The 21,205-nt window shown below is 39.4% G+C and overlaps 1 protein-coding gene across 1 annotated transcript in view; it reads right to left on the bottom strand.

The window, feature by feature from the left end:
* Window positions 1-854: 854 nt before the first annotated feature.
* Window positions 855-21,205, bottom strand: part of SNX4 (sorting nexin 4) — a 32,898-nt gene continuing 12,547 nt past the window's right edge. Inside the window, 9 exon segments of the mRNA XM_027902652.1 lie at window positions 855-2,744; window positions 3,105-3,219; window positions 4,583-4,728; window positions 5,462-5,561; window positions 6,824-6,913; window positions 10,155-10,220; window positions 11,721-11,782; window positions 13,262-13,334; window positions 17,736-17,791. Of these exon segments, the coding sequence (XP_027758453.1) occupies window positions 2,697-2,744; window positions 3,105-3,219; window positions 4,583-4,728; window positions 5,462-5,561; window positions 6,824-6,913; window positions 10,155-10,220; window positions 11,721-11,782; window positions 13,262-13,334; window positions 17,736-17,791 (756 nt within the window). The 3' untranslated portion in view covers window positions 855-2,696.

Below are 21,205 nucleotides of genomic sequence, written 5' to 3'. Positions count from 1 at the left end.
CTGGCTTCCCTCACTCCAGCTGCACTGCAGGACCAGACAACAGTAGCAACTAAAATGCACTGACAAGCCAAGGTCCCGCCAGTAATGGGGAAGGTCAGAGATGGCATGAGCAGTGATAATCCACCCAGCAAAGCTTCCTGGGACAGGAGTGACAGGATCAGCAAATCAGACGACCCAGGCAGGTAAACGCTTTCACTTACAAACATTTTGCTAAGATTGAGTTAAAATGGTCTTCCTTCCTGCTGCTATTCTCAAGGCCTCCTGCCAATTCTTGATGTTTACCAGGTAACTGAAGGAAGCTCACTGAGGCAAAGTGGAACAAGTCACAGGAGTTAAATCCACACTGTAACTGGAAAAATGCACATTTCACAAAGTGTACATGTATCACATGGGCGCTGTTATCCACATGGAAACAGCCATTAACTAGCTGCTTTCATCTTGAAAAGGCTAGAAGGAGAAACCCCCACTGTTTGCCATGATCCCCAAGTACACATGTCACATGCAATGCTTTTCTGGAAACACAGAAGTAAAAGCAATAAAGATATTGCAAATTATCCTAAATTCGCCTTTCACCCAATTTCTGTCAAACAATGCAAAATGTTTTCAAACACATCTTCTCCCACCTAGGTGAAGATACACATGAAATTCAGACAGCTGACTTGTAACAAGGACCTAATTTTCACCTTAGCGCTACGTTCTTCACCTAAAAGGCAAGCTGCACACAATTTACTGAATTTTAACCCCAAATTTGGAGGTCACTTGAGAGCTAAGATGGACAAGAACTCATTTTCAGTAATCAAACAGCAGTTTTCAGAATTGGAAGACAGTGCTTTTACAAAAAACAATGTAACAAAAATATCAAAGAGCAATTTTATTTATCTTTTTTTTTGGCACAAAACTTACAAGAACCATTTTGTTCCCTTCTTAAATTTAGTAAACTAGCAAGGAAAAAAAAAAGGCATACTAATACATTTAATGAGCTGTACAGCAAGTGACATGTGGAAAGAGGCACCAGAAAGATCTACCAAAAATCAAAGTGCATGAAAAATACCTACTCTGAGCGCCTCATGGTATTGTATTAAGGCACCACTCCTTTAGAAGGTTTACTGAATACATCAAGTGTGCAACTTCTTGGTTTGGAATGTAAGAGTCCTTCAGCCTGTATTGGAACCGGATACTGCAACCTCTGCATGGGAACAACACTTCTCCTTGTAAATGTTAAATGGAGAGGCCTCTTCCTGCCCAACATCATCTCTCAGCCAGGTGTGTCACTGTCATATGCTTTGAAAAAGCCAACACAGGTTATCAGAGTGACCAGCATTTTACTTCAGAGTTTTAAGCTGTAGTGTACACCAGACCCATGAATTCTTTACAATGGTTTTATGGAAAAGAAATGCTGCAGAGACAAAAGTAACATGGGACACATCAGGAACTACATTTAGATAGTTTTATCAAAAGAACATGTAAGCACTTTCTGGAATATCTCTTAAAAAAAGAAAAAAAAAATCTGAGTAGTGTTATAAGCCAGAATAATTAAATACACTTTTCAACAGAATTATTACAAAGCTTCCTCCATGACTAGCAATCAAATCTGACAATTCCACAAGACTTCATGAACTTCCAGTACAGATGTAGAAAAAGCCCAATATTAGACAGTAGTGATTTTCATAATTAGAAACATTTAATGCAAATACCTGTAACTGCAAATCATGTCATACAGGTGTGTATATACACACATACACACACACACTGAAACATCATTACAAGGGCCAAACAGACACCTTAGTTCACTGTGGATTCTGCACATCGCTGCTCTGAAGTACTACAGAAGCTGCAGGTTTTTTATTTCAGCACCTTCATGAAGAACTATCTGTTTAAGAACCAAATCACTTCAGTTACAAAAGGGTGCCACAGGCCAGATTCATATCTAGGGTAAACAGGTTCCAAACAACCAAACAGAAGTTGCACCTGCTTCTTACCAGCTTTGACTTTGGTTTTGCTGCTCAGCTGGATCACCAGTCTCCTTTACTTGCAGAAAGAAGTTTAATAAGAAATCAATGCCCGTATCAAAACTGAAGTGGGAACCAGTAAATGCAGAATATTGTTATCAAACCACTGTACAACACCTCTACTGTAGAGAGTTTCAAACATCTCAGGAGCTTGAGACTGCTTAACCTGAACTCTGGAAAAGTGTTTTTCTCTATGGACATGCAAAGGCATTTAAATATGAACTCTAGGAATTACAGTATTTCATTTTTTGTCCTCTTACGGTGAGAACACAACTGTGTGCCCCATTATAAAACCAAAGAACCCTTGAGCATTAAAAATTCTAAACAGCAAGGGCTGGAAAGAAGGGCATCTGGAAGTGATCTACACATTACAGAGCATGGTGTTTCACAAGTCTCAGAACAGTTCAGTTCATACTTGCTGGGATAACTTTCCCTATACCTTTGTCCCAGTACAGAGCTGTAGTTTTCAGTAACTCTTTTACCCCTGCATTATTTGCTCCCCCATATAAAACATGCCACAGAAGTGGCAGTCAGGGCTAAACGTTTAACAATATGTCCTTTTCATCCTGTATTGACAATTACATTTATTTCATGATTTGTATGTAAGTCATGTAGCAACTTAACATTGGTGTTATTCACTGTGCTTCCATTCTCTGGCACTTAGAGGAGAAATTCATTTCCAGACAATCACATCTTGCTGAAGCATTCCTTTGCATTTGTCCAAACTTGAATTCCCTTTAAAAAAAACAATTAAAAAATCAGTAGGTGGGAATCTACTTTATTTGCAAACCTCATTCATAGAATTTCTTCTACAGAAGACTCTACAAAGAAGTCCCATAGAACTTCACACAAGAATAAGACAGAGAACACAATGAAACTGGACCATGCTGTCTACTTTATATATATATATGCACATACACACACCCCAACATTAACATGTCACTGAGTTCAAGTAGGATGGAATATGTGGGAGGTTTTATGCTAGTGATTTCCATTCTTCTGTGACTGCCACATTCCTAGTTATTGAAAGTCTGCATCTGTCTCCCTGCTGATATAATAAATACAGTGGCCCGGCCTCTCACAAGCCAAACATACCTTTTTGCACATGCTAATCTGCATAACAGCATAGCTTATAAGTGCCTCCTTCAAATCGTGATTCTTTTGCTCCTTAAACCGTTCAATGTCAGCCCAGGCACTTTTCACAAAGTCTCTGAAATTAAAAGCAATTATTTCTGTTAGTAAGTGTTTTAAAAGCTCCATCCTCAGCTCACCTTCCCTTCTTCTGGACCCTCAGCAGAGAAGCTGTGCATGACAGTGAGTAAACCCAGTCCTGCAATTATTATGCATCTTTTCGCGTCCTCATTTAATAAATGGTACTACTACCTAATTCTCCACCTTATTCTTAAGGTTTTTAACTTAGAGAATCAGTTTCACAGGATGCATTAGGATGTTTGTTTGGTGTTTTTTTCCCCCAGGAATCATTACTGCCACAGAACCAGTGTAAGTCAGAATACACATTTTTCTTCATATTCCTTTGGGATAACTAAATCTTTATGCAGACATTCAGCACACAACACTGCATGTTTCTTTTTCAATTGTCAAGTCAGAATCTTCATCTTCCCAATGCGAAAAATTCGGATGTGAGACTGTCAAGTACAGCAAACATTTACAATGCAAATGTAACTTGGGCAATTCACTTCAGAAATTAATTTTGGTTGGGTGATGTGTGGTCAGGTCTCTTTAACCAAAATGGAGGCAGATATTAGTAATTCATAGTTTCATTTGTGCTGGACGTTACATACAAGGCAAGTATTCACTTGAAGATTGCTTCCAGAGCTACAAAAGCACATCTCCAATACGTCTGTCAAAATGATTAAGAAATTGCATTTACTGAGTGTCTTGTTGTTTTGAACTATTCATGAACCGGTCTTATCTTTCCAGCTCTAATGCTAACATATTAGGAGATACCACGTTTACCCCTTGTGCTGTATGACAAACGTGCTTTGACACAATCACATTGCCTTAGGAATGTTAGCTCCTATTTTTCATTTTCACATTCCTGAAGAAAATTTCATTAGAGCACCAAGAGGCAGTTACTCAAACACAACTCACCAGAGCTTCTAATCTCTTTCAAACAGGAGTCAGTTGCCCCCCCCGCCATGAGAGGCTGCAGAATACGAGCTCAGGAGCCATACACGTAAACCAAACTAAATACTGTATTTGAAGCAAATCAGCTTTTGAGTCTCAGCCCACTCAGCTGCAGACCCACAAGCCCACCTGCTAAATATATTACTAGCTGAACATAAAAGCATGCAAGTCAGCCATTAGAGTGGGCTCAGTAACTGGGAAAGTCATCAGGTTTTACATAAGCCATACACTCAGCCCAGAAGCTAACTGCATGTACTGCACTTTATTTCACAACTTGCAGCTGACAGGAGCTTTTATAGACAGCTCATAAACACCAAGAATATATTAAAAACACTTATAAAATGCAAACACCTTGAAGAGCATCCACTCAAGGACTTTTGCTAAGACAAGCCCTGTGTTTTCTTGAAAGAGTCAAGCCTGTTTACCTGCCCTCCAGATTTTTAGACTTCAATTGCTCTTCTCCTTCCTGTATCTGCTCTTCTAGAACCTTTATCTTGGCTTCCCTCTGCTCGGGGGTTTCCTGCCCAAAGAGCTTGCTGGTCATCCCCTTCAGGGAGAAAGTTCTCACAGTCTACAAAAAAACAAAGACACGTTAGATTTGGAATTCCTGAGCACAGCAACAAGACATCAGGTGATTTTTACCAGCATTTGTGCTTATTATTTGGCTGACTTTTTGCTTTAACTTCCATTGCATTAATTGATATGTAGCTATGCTGGCTCACATTAGACCAAGCAGAGTGGGGAGGAAGTAATTCGATGTTCAAACTCTTTAAGGCTGATAAACTTTCAGAGCAGTCTTCCTACTGAAGTAGGAAAGAAACTAAGAGAGAGAAAAGCCATAAAGGAGTTCTGTTTAGAACATTAATAGATCCAAGAGCAACATTAGGAATTGTAAAAAATTGTCAGTTACCATTTTCAGATAATATTTTAGATAATATTACCTTCCATATAAAAGGGGCTAACACCACATATCAGTAACACCCACCATTCAAAAGGCAGAGGAAGCCTTTTAGAATTCCCAAGATTTTGATCTTTAGGATAGAGATGTCTGTGTTATTCTGCTCAAGTCATATTTACTGCAACTCTTTACTTGCTCAGTAAAAGAAGTTTGGCACAAACAGCTTATGTCACTAAGAACCAAGTTACTTTAAACCTCAGATGTCTAGAGCTCATATGATACTGCTTCTCATAAGCAGCAGCCAGCATGCTGGTGCCATTTAAATGTCATTCTAAGTAACTTGGCTTAAATAAAAAATAAATTAAAAAAGGAGGCATCTTGGAGAAGAAAGTGGAAAAAGACTCACTCCTGTTGCCAGCTCCTCACACTGCTGTTTCTTAGATGTTAAGTCCTGTGCAGCCATTTCCAAATCATATTGCATTAGTTCGTGTTTCCTGCAAACTGCCCTGAAAAGTAAGTAATGAAAGATCTGTCACATAGTTTTACTTTGTTTTACTACATTTCCCTTCATGTAAATTTTAAAAATGGCATCATGTCTTGTTTGTTTTTTTGACAGGAAGCACCTCCAGTTATTTATCTAGCTCAGATTCAACAGCCTTATCACAGACTGCGTAATTCTGCAAATGCTGTAGTTAAGCAAATTTGGATCAAAGTAAATAAAGTTCTTAACGCAGCAGCATTCTGTTCCACTTCTTAGTGAAGAATCCACTTCTTAGATTTTAAACTCACTCTAAGACACACTCAGCAATGCAAGCCCTACCACCTACTTAAGGACACCACTGTAAAATAGTTTTATTCAAAATACATGACAGAAAAATCACACCTTTGAAAAAAGGTACCTGGAGATGGTACCTGTCACAGCAGCAATCCATCAGTCAATCATAGAATTCCTCACATTTTATTTTTTAAACAATGAAACAAGAAGCTGTTTCTAGATTCACACAGTGCCTTTCATCTGGAAAAGAGGAGTTTCCTCTGACCACCTGCACTAAGTCCCAGTCCTGTGTGGGCTGCTGATGCTACATCCGTACTCCACTGCCGGAAGCACATCCGTCTCCCAGGAGAGGCTACTACTGCTCTGGGCTCCCACACAGCAGCTGTCACATTTGCCAACCCAATTCCCTGCAGCACTACTGGACCTCTCCAAGAGGTTCAGAACCAGCCCTCTGAAAGCACAATAGCTTTAGGCAAAGTCTTACAGCATAAAGCAATTTGCTTGTAAGGGATGACTGCTTGATAAAGACTGAAGTAAAACAAAACCAAACAAAGAAATTAGTATTTACATGCATAATACTGTACAGCTGATGGAAGTTATACTGGGCAGTTTGAAAGTTCTTGGAGTTTATAATGGCTGTAGCAGCTCTGTTTGGCCTATCTCATCTGAAAGCTGAAGCTTTCAGCACTGTTACACTGGAAGCCAAGGAAACAGTGGAACCAGAGGAATAAACAGCATTTAGTTCCACAGCATACAGATTTTAACATTTCTGTCTTTTCACTATTAATCAGCTCAGTTCTAATTTGTATTGCCACTCACATGGCAATCAAATATGAGTAAGCAAAATAAGAAAGGATAAAATGGAGACTCCACAACATTGAAATTTCCCCTTTTCAGAGAGCAGAAGGGGATACCAAACTAAATTCAACATCAACACAACATTAAAAAAAAAGGACTACAGCTTCCATTTGAGCTCCAGACTTCTGTACATACCGTAGTGCTTCTGCATAGAAGAGATACTCTTTCAGCTGATCTGCATAGTGTTCCTCTTCTTCCAGAATGTCATCAATAGAAGCTGCATATCTAAGGAAAACCAGTCATAGTTAAATATAAAGCTGCTAAATTTAACCTTTAAGGATAACACATCCAGTAACAAGGGAGGACACATCTTTGACAGAAACACCAGTCACAAAATAAAACACTGAAGGATACTTCCAGAAAGGGTTTTTCCCTTTGTTTTTAATTAAACTCTGAATCAGCTAATGCAAACATTCCTGTGGGCCCGTTTCTTTGGTTGTTACTACAATCAATCTTTTGATAAGTACAAAAATCTGTCATAAGTTTCCTGCTGAAGATGAGGCAGGAAAGAAAAACAATTTATTCCTTTTCTTATAGGCAGCACCAAGGCAAAAAAAAAGACATGGTGCAGAAAAAATCCCACAAGGCTTAAAGCATTAGGGCACAGGAATGTGAACATGATATCTTCTGAACAGCGAAGAGGCTGCTTTCATGGTTCACTATTCAGCCCAAGTACCAGATATCTCACAGTGGTGCTCTGAACACAACAACATTAAGTCCCTTTTTCCCTGTGCCTCTCCAGTAACTGGCTCTATGGAAGAAGGGGCAGAGTTTCAAACTGAAAGGGACCTGGTTACATGAATTTGATAAGTTTGCAAGTGTGACCAGTTGTTTTGATGCTCTGCAAAATCAAAGAGCACGTCCAGGAAAAGCCCTACCAAGGCTATTGGTGATGAATACACATAGCATGTGAAGTGGCCAGCAACAGCAGATCAGTTTATGTAGAAGGGATAGAAGAACGGGAAGAACAAGAATCCACATTATAAATCAAAGTAAGGAATAAGTCCAAACTTGCAAAACTTGTTGAAAAATACACTTGTTCTGAAAAAAAATCCTACCGCCACACAGGTCATAAATGGCTTACCCTTTCTATTTTTAAGTCCTAAAGTGCAATAATTTTAATAGAGTGGTTAAGATTTCTCAGGGCAGCAGATGGACCAGATTTCCGTTTGAAGTAAGATCTACATTTAGAGCTGTGCTAGAGCTCATTGTGGCAGAACAACTTTCAGGGAAAAAAAACAACAACCAAGAATCACACCAAACAAAATCCTACCTTACCTAGACAGGGTTTTCATAATGAACTTTATTTGACCAAAAAAAAAAAAAAAAAAGAAGTAGTAAGACAAGCTACATTTCTGACTGCCTAAATTTAGGCAAATGAGGGAAAATGCAACAATTTCTAAAGGTATCCAACATGTTCTCACCCTTCGTGGGAACTGTCAACTAAACCCCTGTTTTACTTTAGACTGGTTCCACCTGTAATGACAGTCTAGTTGATGCAGAGATAAAGGGTCACTCATTAATAACATAAAGGACAGAAATCAAAGGTCTGGCATTGTTTTCTTTCCTCTTTTAACTACCAGAATTACAGCCATTCACTCCAACTTTCTCAGCATACTCTGCCACTTTAGCAAGACTCAGCCTGTAATACAGCACATCTCCAGAGAGCTTTGGGATGTCTTCTCTAAACACTAAGCAGTTATAGATCATACTAGACAATAACAACTCAAAAATTTAAATAAACATCTAGTAAAGACTACAGCATATGGGGTAGATAGAGAATAATTTAATTAGTCTTGAAGTTTAACATCTATATTAGGCAACCTTCTTGAAGTAGCTTTCTGTTGCAATAAACTCCTGCCTGATGTTATGGGAATGATAACTGAACTGGTAAGTTATACTTTCAAGAGATCATAGATATGAACCTTACTGGCAGGAGACCACATGGGTCACTGAATGAGTTCCTGAATCTCACAGCTGCTGCTGCTTGCTTGATTGTCACTAAGGGATTACTGTTATAGGAGAGTGCCAGAGCAGAGGAGATGACAGACAAGGAAAGCTACCTCAGGCTTCATGCAGTGATTAAAGTTACCCAGAATAGCAGTTACCCACTGCCTTCACTCTGGATCTTTAGCCCTAACTGTGTTACAGACAGAAATATTAAATACTTTGGATGTGTGGAGAGGGTTCAGCCTCCTGACCGAGAAGTGAGACAAACTTTACTTTCCAGGTTTTTGACATCTTGGTGTGGTGTATCTGAACCACTGAAAACCTACTTTTGATTCCTTAGCTCTACTATATCATGCCATGTTTTCATAATCTCTTCAATTTCCACCTCTACTTCAATTTTTTTTCTTCTGAAAGCAGAACACATTCTCCATTTCTTTATTCTCACCAGAGCCCTCTGCCTAAAATATATTATAGCTTTTCTTGGATGCAAACTACCACATTAGGCAAAACACAGAATTGTGAATAAATTATTCAGAGGGGCTCAAATTCTTAAAGATCTGCTAAACCCAGAATTATTCTGAAGAAGCTGAGGGTGTGGCTCTTCAAAGTCTTCCGTTTGACAAGGCCAATATCAACTGATATCTTGATAACTTGACACCACCAATAACAGTCAGGCAGTAGTACATATGTAAATCTGCACTGTAAACTAAACCTAGTAATTTTATTTCCACACAAATTACATTTCATCGGTAAGAATACTGTATGAAGTGTGAAACACCTTCTATTTCTTGCTGGAGTGGTTATTTATCTGTTCTGTGGGATTACAGAAGAGGAATCGGAGTGGTAAGAAATGTTGTTCACTTACTATACATGGCTACCTGAGAAGCAGAAAGCATGAGCCTTTACACCACTCCTTGTGAGCATTCTCGTGTGCCAGACTCTTATTTTGAAGGCTGTGCTTCGTATGCTCTGCCAACTGACTCTAAAGATGCAAAGGGGGAGGATTCTATGCAAAGAGGGAGGATTCTTTATTATATCCAGTCAGTGTTTGTTTCAAGTATCCACTGGAGTTTTGGAGTCTATTAATTAAATTTCTTAATTCTCTGTAATTAAGTCCAAACCTGTGTACCATCTACTGCATGGTACAAACTGCTGCTATCAAAACCAAATGGATCTCATCAGGTCTGCAGTACATTAAAGTTGTATTCTACCAGTTTCTGGCATAGTAGCTTAAAAGGAAAACTGGAAGAAGTCCAAACACTTCTACAGTTTCAAAATAATAATAAAAAAGAAACCCCTCTGGTTCTCCTGAGACTTTTTGAGCTACTTAATACAGTATATGGATGCTAAAACTGTGCCTGCATCCAAGTCACAGACACACTGTATACCTAAAAACAATGCACCCCCAACTTTCTCGGTACTCATATGTGCTTTAGGGTTGAGGGAAAAGAGAGGAAGGAGGGAGAGTTCCACATCTGGCTTACATCAAACTATCAGATATTCAGTCAGTACTTACACATCCATGTGGTGGCCAGCACTCTGCAACCCATCCCCCATCTCCTTTTCTATTGCACTCCACTCACTGTAGGAAAAACAAACGAGAAACAACATCACACATCAAGGGTAAGGGAAGTTAATAAGCTGCATCCTGTATACAGTTTCTTTCCAGGTGACACCTGGATGGAAACTGCCTCAAAGTTAGACTTGGCCAAACTGTTTTCTTTCTCTAAAGGAGCAGCACTGACAATGTGGTGAGGCTATTCATGGCACTCCATTAAACAACTGTCCCTAAACTCATCGTCACAAATATATTTAGTTTGAGATTGCTTTTGAGCAGAAAGTCTTGTTCAAAGAGCTGAAACTCTGTTTAAAACAAAACCAGCCAAACAAAAACAAATCACCTAGCACTCAATATAAATGGGGCAGGGGACACTGACAACGATGAACTTTCTAAAACGGATTTTGGTCTGACATACTCATCAAGAAGAAACTAAGCTTTCCAGACTCACAACATATAAGATAAAAGCCTCTAATTCCAAAAACCAGAGGGCAGGATTTGACTTCTGTAAGCATTTTACTTCTCCTGAAGCCATTTGATGTATACAGCTGTTTTCACAGTAGATTGCTGTTTAGTTCTATTCATTGAAAAAATATCCACTTGCAACTGTCTCTTTATTACAACTACCTAGTTATGTTAGAGAGATTATTTAGATTGAGAAAGAAACAGAGCTACAATAAAGATAGAAAGAGACTTGTTCTGAACATCCTGGCATGTGCACTGCAATTTTAATTGTGTTCTCAGCTTTATGAAACCTTATTGGAGTTCTTAGTTAGAAGAATTACACCACAACTCTTTTTACAAGGAAAAAAAGAGAGGTTCCCCTTATATTTCACATAATTTATGTGTAATGCATCTATTCTGTCCTTCATTTTTTCATAAACATTCCACTCCGCTGATGTTGACATTTGTTTGTCTTTGTGTTATTACAGAACTACACCTAATTTCATTTTAAAACCCCCAATGAGAAAGACATCTGCAATCCATTAACCCAGAGAATTAAATTTAGCACTTGAACAGTGTGTAGAAGCAGGAGGTTTCCCTTAACCAGAAGTTTAGATTCTTTAATTCTCCAGTGAGATGGAAAACTTGAGCATGCGATTCACTCACATAAATCAAAAAAACGATTGGCAAATTCACTTTAAAAAGCTACTAAAATCGGATAGATATAATTGTTGATTTTTAACCACTAAAAGTACCTAGAAGATTTAAGAGACAACTGCGTGAAGATAGATGGGGAGTTACTTTCTGAAGAAACAAAATGCCAACACAGCAGCAAAAGGCATAAAGGTCTGGCATACAAAACAAAAAGCTAGTCTTCCACTAGAGACTAAGCTCAGCAGATCTGGAGATCGCTCTATGCAACACAGAAATCTCATTAGTACTGCAATACAGAGCTTTTCAAGATAGACTATGAAATGCTTCAGATACACTTTTCAAAAGTATAACAACATAACCAACAAATTCCCTTCTCTCTCCCCACATCTGTCTTTTTATGTATTTAAAAACTGGATGAACTCTTACCTGAATACTCTTCCATAGTTGCCATGGACCTTATAGACACCATATAGCCGGTCTGCTACCCTCTAAAATGTTTTAGAGAGAGGTTTTAGATCATTGACATTAAGTGCAATTGCTTTGTGAAAGCCCACATACAAATTCCAAGCTAAAACCCTAATGTTATTACACAGGTAAACAAGATTAGGCCTAAATCTAATCTAAGCCACTACTGAAAGAAAAATCAACAGTATTAATTTCAGAAGACTGAAGTCACAATCAAGGCTACATTGGAAAATTAGCATTTCAAGTATTTCTTTGGAAGTGCTCAATTATAGGATATGCCCTATGGAGACCATAAATAACCAAGTTCCCTCCAGTTTTTGATCAACAAATATAAGGCATCCTTTATCTGAATAATGCCAAATTTATATACACACTTCTTTATGACATCAAGATTGTAGAGAAAGAAATCTTTGGTAAAATTCCAGCAAGTGACTTGATTTTTCCACCCTGCTCAGTGAACTGCGGAAAAGGAAATAAGCTATCTGCTGCAGGACTTATTGCTCAAGCTAGATGTCATCTCAGCTGTTTGGAGTGTCAGTGCCTGCTGCAGCCAGCACTACAATGCTGGCAACAACCTCAGAAGAAAAGACACGTGTACACTCTGAAGTGTGAGTTGTAATCCAGATGATGCCCTTGGAATCACCATGTACCAGCAAATGAGAGTGAAGTTCTGCAAGAGCTACCACTGTTGTTATGTCTGTCACAGCAGTAAAAAGGGAACGTAAGCAAATTGCCCAACAGATCATACACACCCAGCCCTGAGAGAACAGGACTGTCTGTAGAGCACCAGTGATTAATCCTCTCAATCAACAGGGCAATCCATTACTGTCCTCTCTGCTGCACAACTTCCATCAAAAATTAAATCCCTGTTGAACCTACTAAAAAGTATCATGCTCTCATTATTAGAACTGTAATTTCCTATTTCCTTTTTGTGACTTTAAAAAAATAATAATCTTCCACTCTCAGCCCACAGAGTATCTTGATGCATGACATTATTGTTCTCATCATTAGAAAGACTATTATTCATTACAGATTGAAGAACAAGCCAAAAAAAGAAAAAACATACTGGGAAGCATACAGGATTCATGCTACAAGCTCTGGAAAGCAAAGTATTATATGTCTGACCAGAAAACTGGTATTTTGGGGCCCTTCCCAGCCCAGACATCCAGCAAAAGCAACTCATCTGCTGTGCAGAGAAAAGCAGACAAATCGATCCTCTTTGAAACACCCCTCTGTGATACATGGACATCACAGGAGAGGGCAGATTAGCAACATGCACTGTCAAACTCAAGCATTGTATCTGGAACTTTTCCTCCTCCCAGATCTGTACAGTCAGTGCCCCCACCCCTTGCTGCCTCCTGCTCCACGCTCCAGAGACAGACTCCCTCCGGCAAAACTGCCCTCATTCTAGAACACATACACCACTTCTCTTGACTAAACAAGAAATACTGCCTTATAAATAAATCATACTATTTGTCACGACACACATGGGAAATACTTACAGCTCTGACTCGCAGAAGGTGTGATATGACAGACTGCAGTTCATCGCTATAGTGTTTTAGCTCAGTAAACCTCCTGGGAGCAGGAAACAGATAGTACATCATTAGCCATCATGAAAGCAAGCTTTCACAGCATGCACGACACAGCCACAATGCCACAGCCAGGGAGACGGAGCCTGGCCTGTGCCGGAGTGGAATTAGCTGAAGACTCCCAGAGAAAGGACTGCAAAGTTTAATTCCCCCAAAGCGAACAACCCAACACTTGCATGGCTCCTACTTTTTTCATATGCAAATGTTGAAAGTTCAGATCAATTTAAGAGATAATATTTTATGAAATAAAAGTGGTTAGGTGAAGTTAGCATCGCTGTTTTGCTGTTTGGTTTTGGTTTTTTTGTTTTGTTTTTTTTTAATGGGATTTATAAAAGCAAGGGTTAGTGAACAGGAAAGCTTCAAATGAGTACAAAGCCAAACTCTTCTGAAGGAGTCACGTATGGCCAAAAGCCATCAAACCACTACATCTTAACAAGGTACCAGACAGGTAACCCCTTGCAAGTGACCATGTGCACACAGCTGGCCTGTCACTTCTGAACAAGAGGCATTTTATCAGCCAGCCCAGTTAAGCCTTGGAGGCAGTTTAAGCTGATACCTTTAGCTCAAGCTAATGACTTTGCCACAGTCTTGCTAGTGACAGGTAACCAATTAAACCAAAGCAACAGCCTCTTGTGTACATATAAACTCTCCCTACTACACACAAGTCCAACTCATGACCTACTCTCGTACACAATAAAGTATTTATTTCATCCAGAGGGGAAGCCAGAAACAGCTTTACCTAAATTTCTAAACAATGATCTGAAAATAAACACAGAAGAACGCAACTGGAATTAAAGAATGGGAGTCTTAAGATTAGCCTTCCAGGCTGATGTTCAAGAAGGAAAAAAGAAATTTCATCCCTCCTCCCAGCATAGGCACACAGTCAGGCTTTGTATTTCAGAATAGCTTGTACCCAAGGGGTCTTACTGAAATGAGTCGGGTCACTTGTTTTGGGTGACCAAGTATGAAATTCCAGGGTTTTTCATTTAACACCTCTTCCTCCCCTGCCAGGAAGTCTTCCCCAAAAATTTTCCTATCCTTACATTCAGGAAGTAGAAGTTTTATTATGATTTCTAAGATTTGCGCTTTTCAAGAAGCATCTTTTATAAGTTTATGACACACACAGGGTTAAAATACATAAAAATTTTTAAAAGCCAGCAGAGAAAGTGTATGGGAAAAAGAAATGTAGTCATTGATCTGCACAGTGGGATTTAGAGAGCAATCTTTTCAGTTTACACTTTATAAAGTATGCACCAAGGCTGCATGTCAGACAGCTGCAGACACGTACGGTGAAGATACTTGAAATAATTGAACTAAAAACAAAAGATTAAAAAGCATGCCTTCAGCTCAGGAAGACTCCCCTTTCCACTCCAGAAATTTATAATGAAAAGTTTTATTTATCCTGCTTTGTGGCAAGAAATCTTTTAGGAATGCTGTACTCCCTGAAGTCAAGAGTCAGGAACCTAGGAGGACTTTCTGTATCCTGGAATGCAGCAGCAATACCTCTTCTCCCTTACAAATTCCTCCTCCATTAACAAATAAAATAATTTTTAAAAATTACTACTTCTGAAGCAAGCTGTATTCTTTTTACTGTCTCAGAAAAGCATAAACCAAAGTGCTGCTATTTTTCCCCAATCTTCTGTGAAGGTTGAAAATTTTAAAAACACACCTTTTTGGAAAAACTGTTTTTAAGAGGTGTTGCAGACCGAATACTTCTTTCTGAAGTATTTGTTTAAGTTCTACTCATTGTTCATGTAAAAAAAAATTACAAAATTATAATGTAATTTCCAAACTGAGTTCAGTGAGGCACACAAAGGGATGTTTAATTTCCAGTGCATCATAACAGTAGAAGTGTGAAACAAGACAGTTTCGGCACTCAGTAATTGAGGCTTTTTTAACTAGCACTTTTCACTTAGTTTTACTTGTTTTACAACATTACCAACACTCTAGATACTTAATTAAGCTATTAAATAGAACTTGAGACACAAATGAAGAACTGATCGGTCACACTGGTGTAGGAGCACCATCAGGTCTCTTAAAAATATCTTTTATGACACTGGAAAATAAGAAATTTTTATTTACAGTAGACAGTATTTCAATATAAGTTATTTACTTTGTGCATATTACTTGGCAGCACTCCTCCCTGCATCAGTGAGGGCAGTGCCACTCTCCTGTTTTGTGATAAAGACATTACAAGAATAGAACTGTTCACTAAAGAACAAGCCACTTGTCTGAGTAACCAGACAAAAATAAAGGAGAGCTACTTAAAAAAAAAAAAAGTCTTCCTTAGGAAAGGATTAGCGTTTTCTAAAGAAATCTTTCACAAAAAAAAAAGAAAACAGTTACTATTTTGATTAAAGCACAGAAAGAGAACAAAAAGATGGGCACCATGAAGCCAAATCAAAGAGGTCTGCAGTAAATACAAATTTACCTCTGAGTAACCAGAACACTGTATTTTTATCACCATTTAATTCCACCATTAAGAACATAAATTGCTTCCCACAGGAGGTTTAGTTTCCAGTCTACACTTGACCTGGAGGAGCAGCCTTGTTCCAGCTGTGCAGAGCTCCTCACGTTGCTAAGCTGAGGGGTGCAGCTCCACAGCCCCGCAAGGCAATCCGGACTGGGAGCTTCACCTGAACCCCTCCTGCTCCAGGAACCTGAAAGCCTACACCCCACACAGCAGTCACACCTTTTGTTTCAGCAAGATGAGCTTGCTGAACCACTTCACCAGCCAGCCACACAAGCACCAAAGGTAATGTAGAGGGACAAGGCATCATATTCCAGGCAGCTCAAGCATGAGTGTGCTGGGTAGAGCAAGGCACTATCCCTCCTGTTAAGACCCACACGTGCTATGGTAAAAGGCTCTCCCTGAATTTATTTAAAAAAAAAAAAAAAAAAAAAAAAGAAAAAAAAACCCCAACCAAACCAAAAACCCCAACTTCTGCTCACCAGTTAGTTATTTGTTAAACAACTTGTATCCCACAATTCAATTTAGAAGCTCCTGTAGCTGGCAGAATACAACAGAAAACATGTGCCATCTCTCTCAAGCGCTGTGAAGGCTCTACTGAGACACCTGGGAACCGTTTTTGTTACAAGCCCCTTTCTCATGTTATCCTTTTCCTCTTTTCCTACTTTTTAACGAGCCACTTCTCACGACAGCTTTGTTTTCTGAAACACTGTTACCTCAAAAGACAACAGGATATTCTTTAAACAGTCTTGCCCACCTATGCCTACAGTCAGACTTCTGGGAAGGTTTCCCTGCCACGAGAACAGGGACAGCTAACTCCTACCATCCATAGGGGAAGATGACTGAGGATGAAGCATTCAAAAAGGGGCCAATTTCACCTGCAGGCACAGAGAGGATCTCTGCCTTCCGATCTCATCCATGAATGTTTCCTTTTATATTGAACCCTGGCTAAAAGCTTCCCTGCTGCCACAGAAGGCTGTAAAAGCAAGCACAGTAAAAAGGGAGGGACTGGACCAATTCACAGTTAAGTCTATAAAGAGGTTCAGAAAGGTATGTACCCTCTAAGATCCTTAATACAGTACACAGAGATTCTATGGAAGTACAAAGAGAACAGACAACAGAAAGCAGTCAGGCATGTGGGCTCTCCCAGACAGCATCTCCTATTGCCACTGTTGTACAGCAGAGGAACCCAGAAGGGCACTTGCAGAGGTCTCCTCGGCTTATGGATGGCCAACAGCAACATCTCTTGGCCCTACTGCTGTAAACTGATGCTTCTAACTATTGCAGAAGTTATACCTAATATCATTTTACCCCTTCCCACATCACCCAGGGTCTCATGAACCTCCCACTACATACTCTGATGATTCTGAGCAGTTCTTCCATCCAGCAGATTGCTCTAGTGTCTGTCCCAGAGCTTCCTAAACCGTAATGGAGCTGAACTGACCTCTGGACTTCCAAAAGCATCTGTGAAAATTGGCAGCTTGAAGGGAACTATGAACAGCAACACCAGGGTGTGTGCATCCCAAACTGTACACTAGCAGACTTCTGGAAAGACCTACTGTCAATCTGTATTCTGTTCACGCTTGGAAAGATTTCTTTGCAAACAATTATTAAGAGGTTCTTTTGCTGAGTCTGAGTTTAGGGGTTTTTTTTGTTGCTTCCTTTTATTCTAGCTAAAGCGAAATACTCGTTTTGCATAAAGTGATGGAATTTTTCTAAATGTTTCCTGCTTCTAGAAGCAGGATTTATCAAACCTTTTCACACTACCTCCTTACCGGGCTTCTGTTAAGATTTGAAGTGCAGAAAGATAATTTTTCTTTTCTGAATTTAAACTGAAGAGAGAAAATATTCTGTCACCTGAAGTTATAGATGTAACTGGAAAAGGGAAAGGGAGGGAAGAAGTATGTGGAATCTTACTTGTCTGGGTTTTTCACTCTGAATGTTGCATTAAGAGCTTTTAATCTGGAATCTGCCTGAAAAAGGGGAAAAAAAGCTTTGTTAATTTAATGCAATTAAATTTCAGTGACAAAAAAATCTCAGCCTTTGGCAGCACCATTAGAAAAAAATCCTGCCTTTCCGGCATATTTAAATCTTCCAACATTGAACAAGTTGACACTAGCTGCCCTGCATCTCAGATATTTTTATTAAAAAGTCAAAAAACTAAGCTATTTTTGTGAATATGATGTAAACAGTAACCACTAAATTAAGCTGGTAGAATCCAAATCCCACAAAAATAGTCCCTTCTTAAAATGGTGCACGAATCATGGAGTTAAGATACACAACCCTGCATTCTTTTTGGATGAAGCAATTAGGTAACATAAGACCATATGGACAAGCTATTTTATATTTTTCAAACCAAATAAAACCAGTGGTAGAGTGACCTCTATATGCTCCTTATTACTAGGAACAGTTCCCCAGTGAAATCAAAATCTTATATACGGTGTTCCCTTATTTTATGACTTGCTTTACAGAAAATATGTAATTTGTATATCAGAATAGAACCATTTTAATGCAATGTTCTTCTCTATAGTAGAGCATATATAAATCTCTACAGAATAAAGTTCAATACCTAATTAAAAAGGTAATTGGTTGCTTTAGTTTTTGAGATGTTGGTTTACCAATGACTGCAACAGCAGTATTGAACCTTGCTAAGGAGGTGGAGGAGGTTTTTTCCAGTTTAATTGAATATTAGTTGTGCAATGGGTATTTACTCTTAATAAGACAACAATAGAGATGAGACATCCCAGCTTCATCCACAGAGGTCCCAATCACTACAGCTCTTCATTTCTATAATCCTTTTTACACACAGCTCACTCAGGGCTCATCTACACTGCAGGAAAACTCCAAATCTGGGTAAATGGTTAGACTTCGCTTTTGATCAAAACATCCTTCTCCCCAGTAAAAGGAAAATAAAACAGACACCCCTTGTGAGGTGTATAGATTTCCTACAGTGTACTCTTTAGCTGTGCCACAGCTGTGAGCAGTGAGTTACTTCAGCAGTACTTGTTAGTGCTGGTATATGACACAGGAATATTTTGTGCACTCTTAGAGCCAACTCAGGGCTTGAAGAGCTATTTTGAGTTTGACAGTGAAGGGAACACAGTGTTTTCCCAAACCAAGAGTGGCTTTCCTTTAGGGCCCTTGCAATAACCTCTACAGATGAGACAGGCACTGTTTGAGACTGATCTCCTGCTGCATTTGGGCTGAGCAGTAAATACATCATAACTAACCTGGAGAAAGGGAGGTTCGGGGGAAACCTTAATGCTCTCTACAACTACCTCAAAGGAGGTTATAGTGAGGTGGACATTCATCTCCTCTCCCACGTAACAAGCAATAGGACAAGAGGAAATGGCCTCAAGTTGCAACAGGGGGAGTTTAGATTGGATACTAGAAAAAATTTCTTCACCAAAAGGGTTGTCAAGCACAGGATCAGGCAGGCCAGGAAAGTGATGGAATCACCTTCAAGGTGTTTAAAAAGTATGCTGATGTGGCGCTCAGGGACATGGTTTAGTGGTGGCCTTGGGAGAGTCAGATTAACTTTAGCTGTCCTTCCAATGACCAAACCATCAAAACAAAACATAATCCACAACCCAAAAGGTAAGTGAACAAAACCCTCAGGACTGACACTGGGAGAAAACTGTTTCATTGCCACCACTGCGTGTGGCACTTCTCTAAGAGTATCTTGCAAAGGGAAGACAAGGCAGCATGGGGAAGCATGTCCCAGACAGCACAAGAAACACAAAATCCTGCTGGAACTCCCAAGTCTTACCCTTCATGTTTATTCAGAGTGCTTCAGGTGCTTGTATGGTCTTGGATCTCCACTGCTATACACACGAGTCAGTACACAAGCCAGTTACATTTTGGGTTGTTCGCACACGCCTACGTGTACTCCTCGCACACCCTCTCACAGTACAAACATCACCTGGATACACTGACATTGTATCAGAGTCCATCCCTCTAAGTAGCTATTTCAAAAAACACTGTATTTATGTTCAAACAGCAGTCACCAAAGCCACTGAGCTGGGACAGCATGCACATTCCACTTGGAAAGGATCACTTCCAAACCTACATCTGCAGGGCGAGCTTTTTGTCTTTTGTCACAGAACACGTAGAGGTCTGAAGGATGAGTTCAGTAAAGCACTGTCAGGCAGGAAGTACAATCCTGCCAACACTCAACCACCTAAGTAGGGCTACTTCCTTCTTGCCAATCACAGCACAGTAACTCCCACATACCACTTCTGAACATTTGCACCAGAGTTGAGCTTCTAGAAAAACATCTGTCCAGTCTTAAAACTGATTTAAGACTAATATGCACAAGCATTTTAGAGATTAACTCCCAATCAAATGAAGTACAGTAGAGGAGTTTTCAGACAGTTAATTCCTACTATGATCCTATAATCATTTAAGTAAACTAAAGAGAGGGGGGGAATTTTCCCTTTCCCTTCCTAAAGGAAGGGTTAAAATCCCAAGTGACAAATCCCTTAAATATAAAATTAAGTGTTGGGGGTGGGAGGGAGGAAAGGCATGATTTAATGATACAGCTGGCAGAATAAACAAAGTCTCCAACATCAACATTCAGCTGTAACATGCTACACTGCAATAATGTCCAATTTAAAGTTTAGTTAGCCTGGTTCAAACTCCTTCAGACAAAAGACACATCCTGTTTTAATGCAGAGGCAACAGCAACATGTAAACCAGTGGTCTGATCACAGTCTAAGACATTTAGGGAACAGAGGTTTTCCCTCCAGTGTAGTGAAAAATCTTGAGGGTTTATGCTTCAGATGTAGAATAAAGGAAAGATGCCCTTTAACAGGTTTTTGAAAAAGTTATTTTTCTTTCCTAAGGAAACCAGAACTGTAAAAGGGAAACTCTACACAATCAAATCTAGAAGGAAAGCAGGACTTGCTCATCTGTCATTTAATCTACAGTATGGTTTCAGGTAGGCAAACAGTCTCACCATTCTGCTATGAGTTTTCACACACCACTGTGTGCACTCCTGAACATACCCTGCCAGTACAAACCTTCTGAACTCCTATGAGTGTAAGCTGAAATAAAGATGTGCTGACTAGGAACATACAGCTCCAGAGCTTTACACTGTTTGCACTGTGAATAGCAGCAATATGCAAAACCTACTGTGACGGAAGAGAATTATTGTCAACTTAAGTTATCAACAGTAAGTGTCAGTATTAAAGCCCCTTGGACATTGAGGATAAGAGCACCAGGGATTTTCTTTAGCTCTCACTATTTAGAATAATTCCTCATAATCCACCTAGTTTTCAGTTGTGATTTCATGAGAGCAGATCACATTACAATGAAACAAAAAGCTCAGTATTTGTCTCCATACAGAAACTCTTCCAGACACAGCCCAGCAATCTATCAGCTTCTCA

Source organism: Empidonax traillii, unplaced genomic scaffold (assembly GCF_003031625.1).
Source record: "Empidonax traillii isolate 1590-97213 ecotype Southwest subspecies unplaced genomic scaffold, ASM303162v1 scaffold900:size397343, whole genome shotgun sequence".
NCBI classification, from domain to species: Eukaryota; Metazoa; Chordata; class Aves; order Passeriformes; family Tyrannidae; genus Empidonax; species Empidonax traillii.
This window is presented reverse-complemented; position numbering and strand designations above follow the sequence as displayed.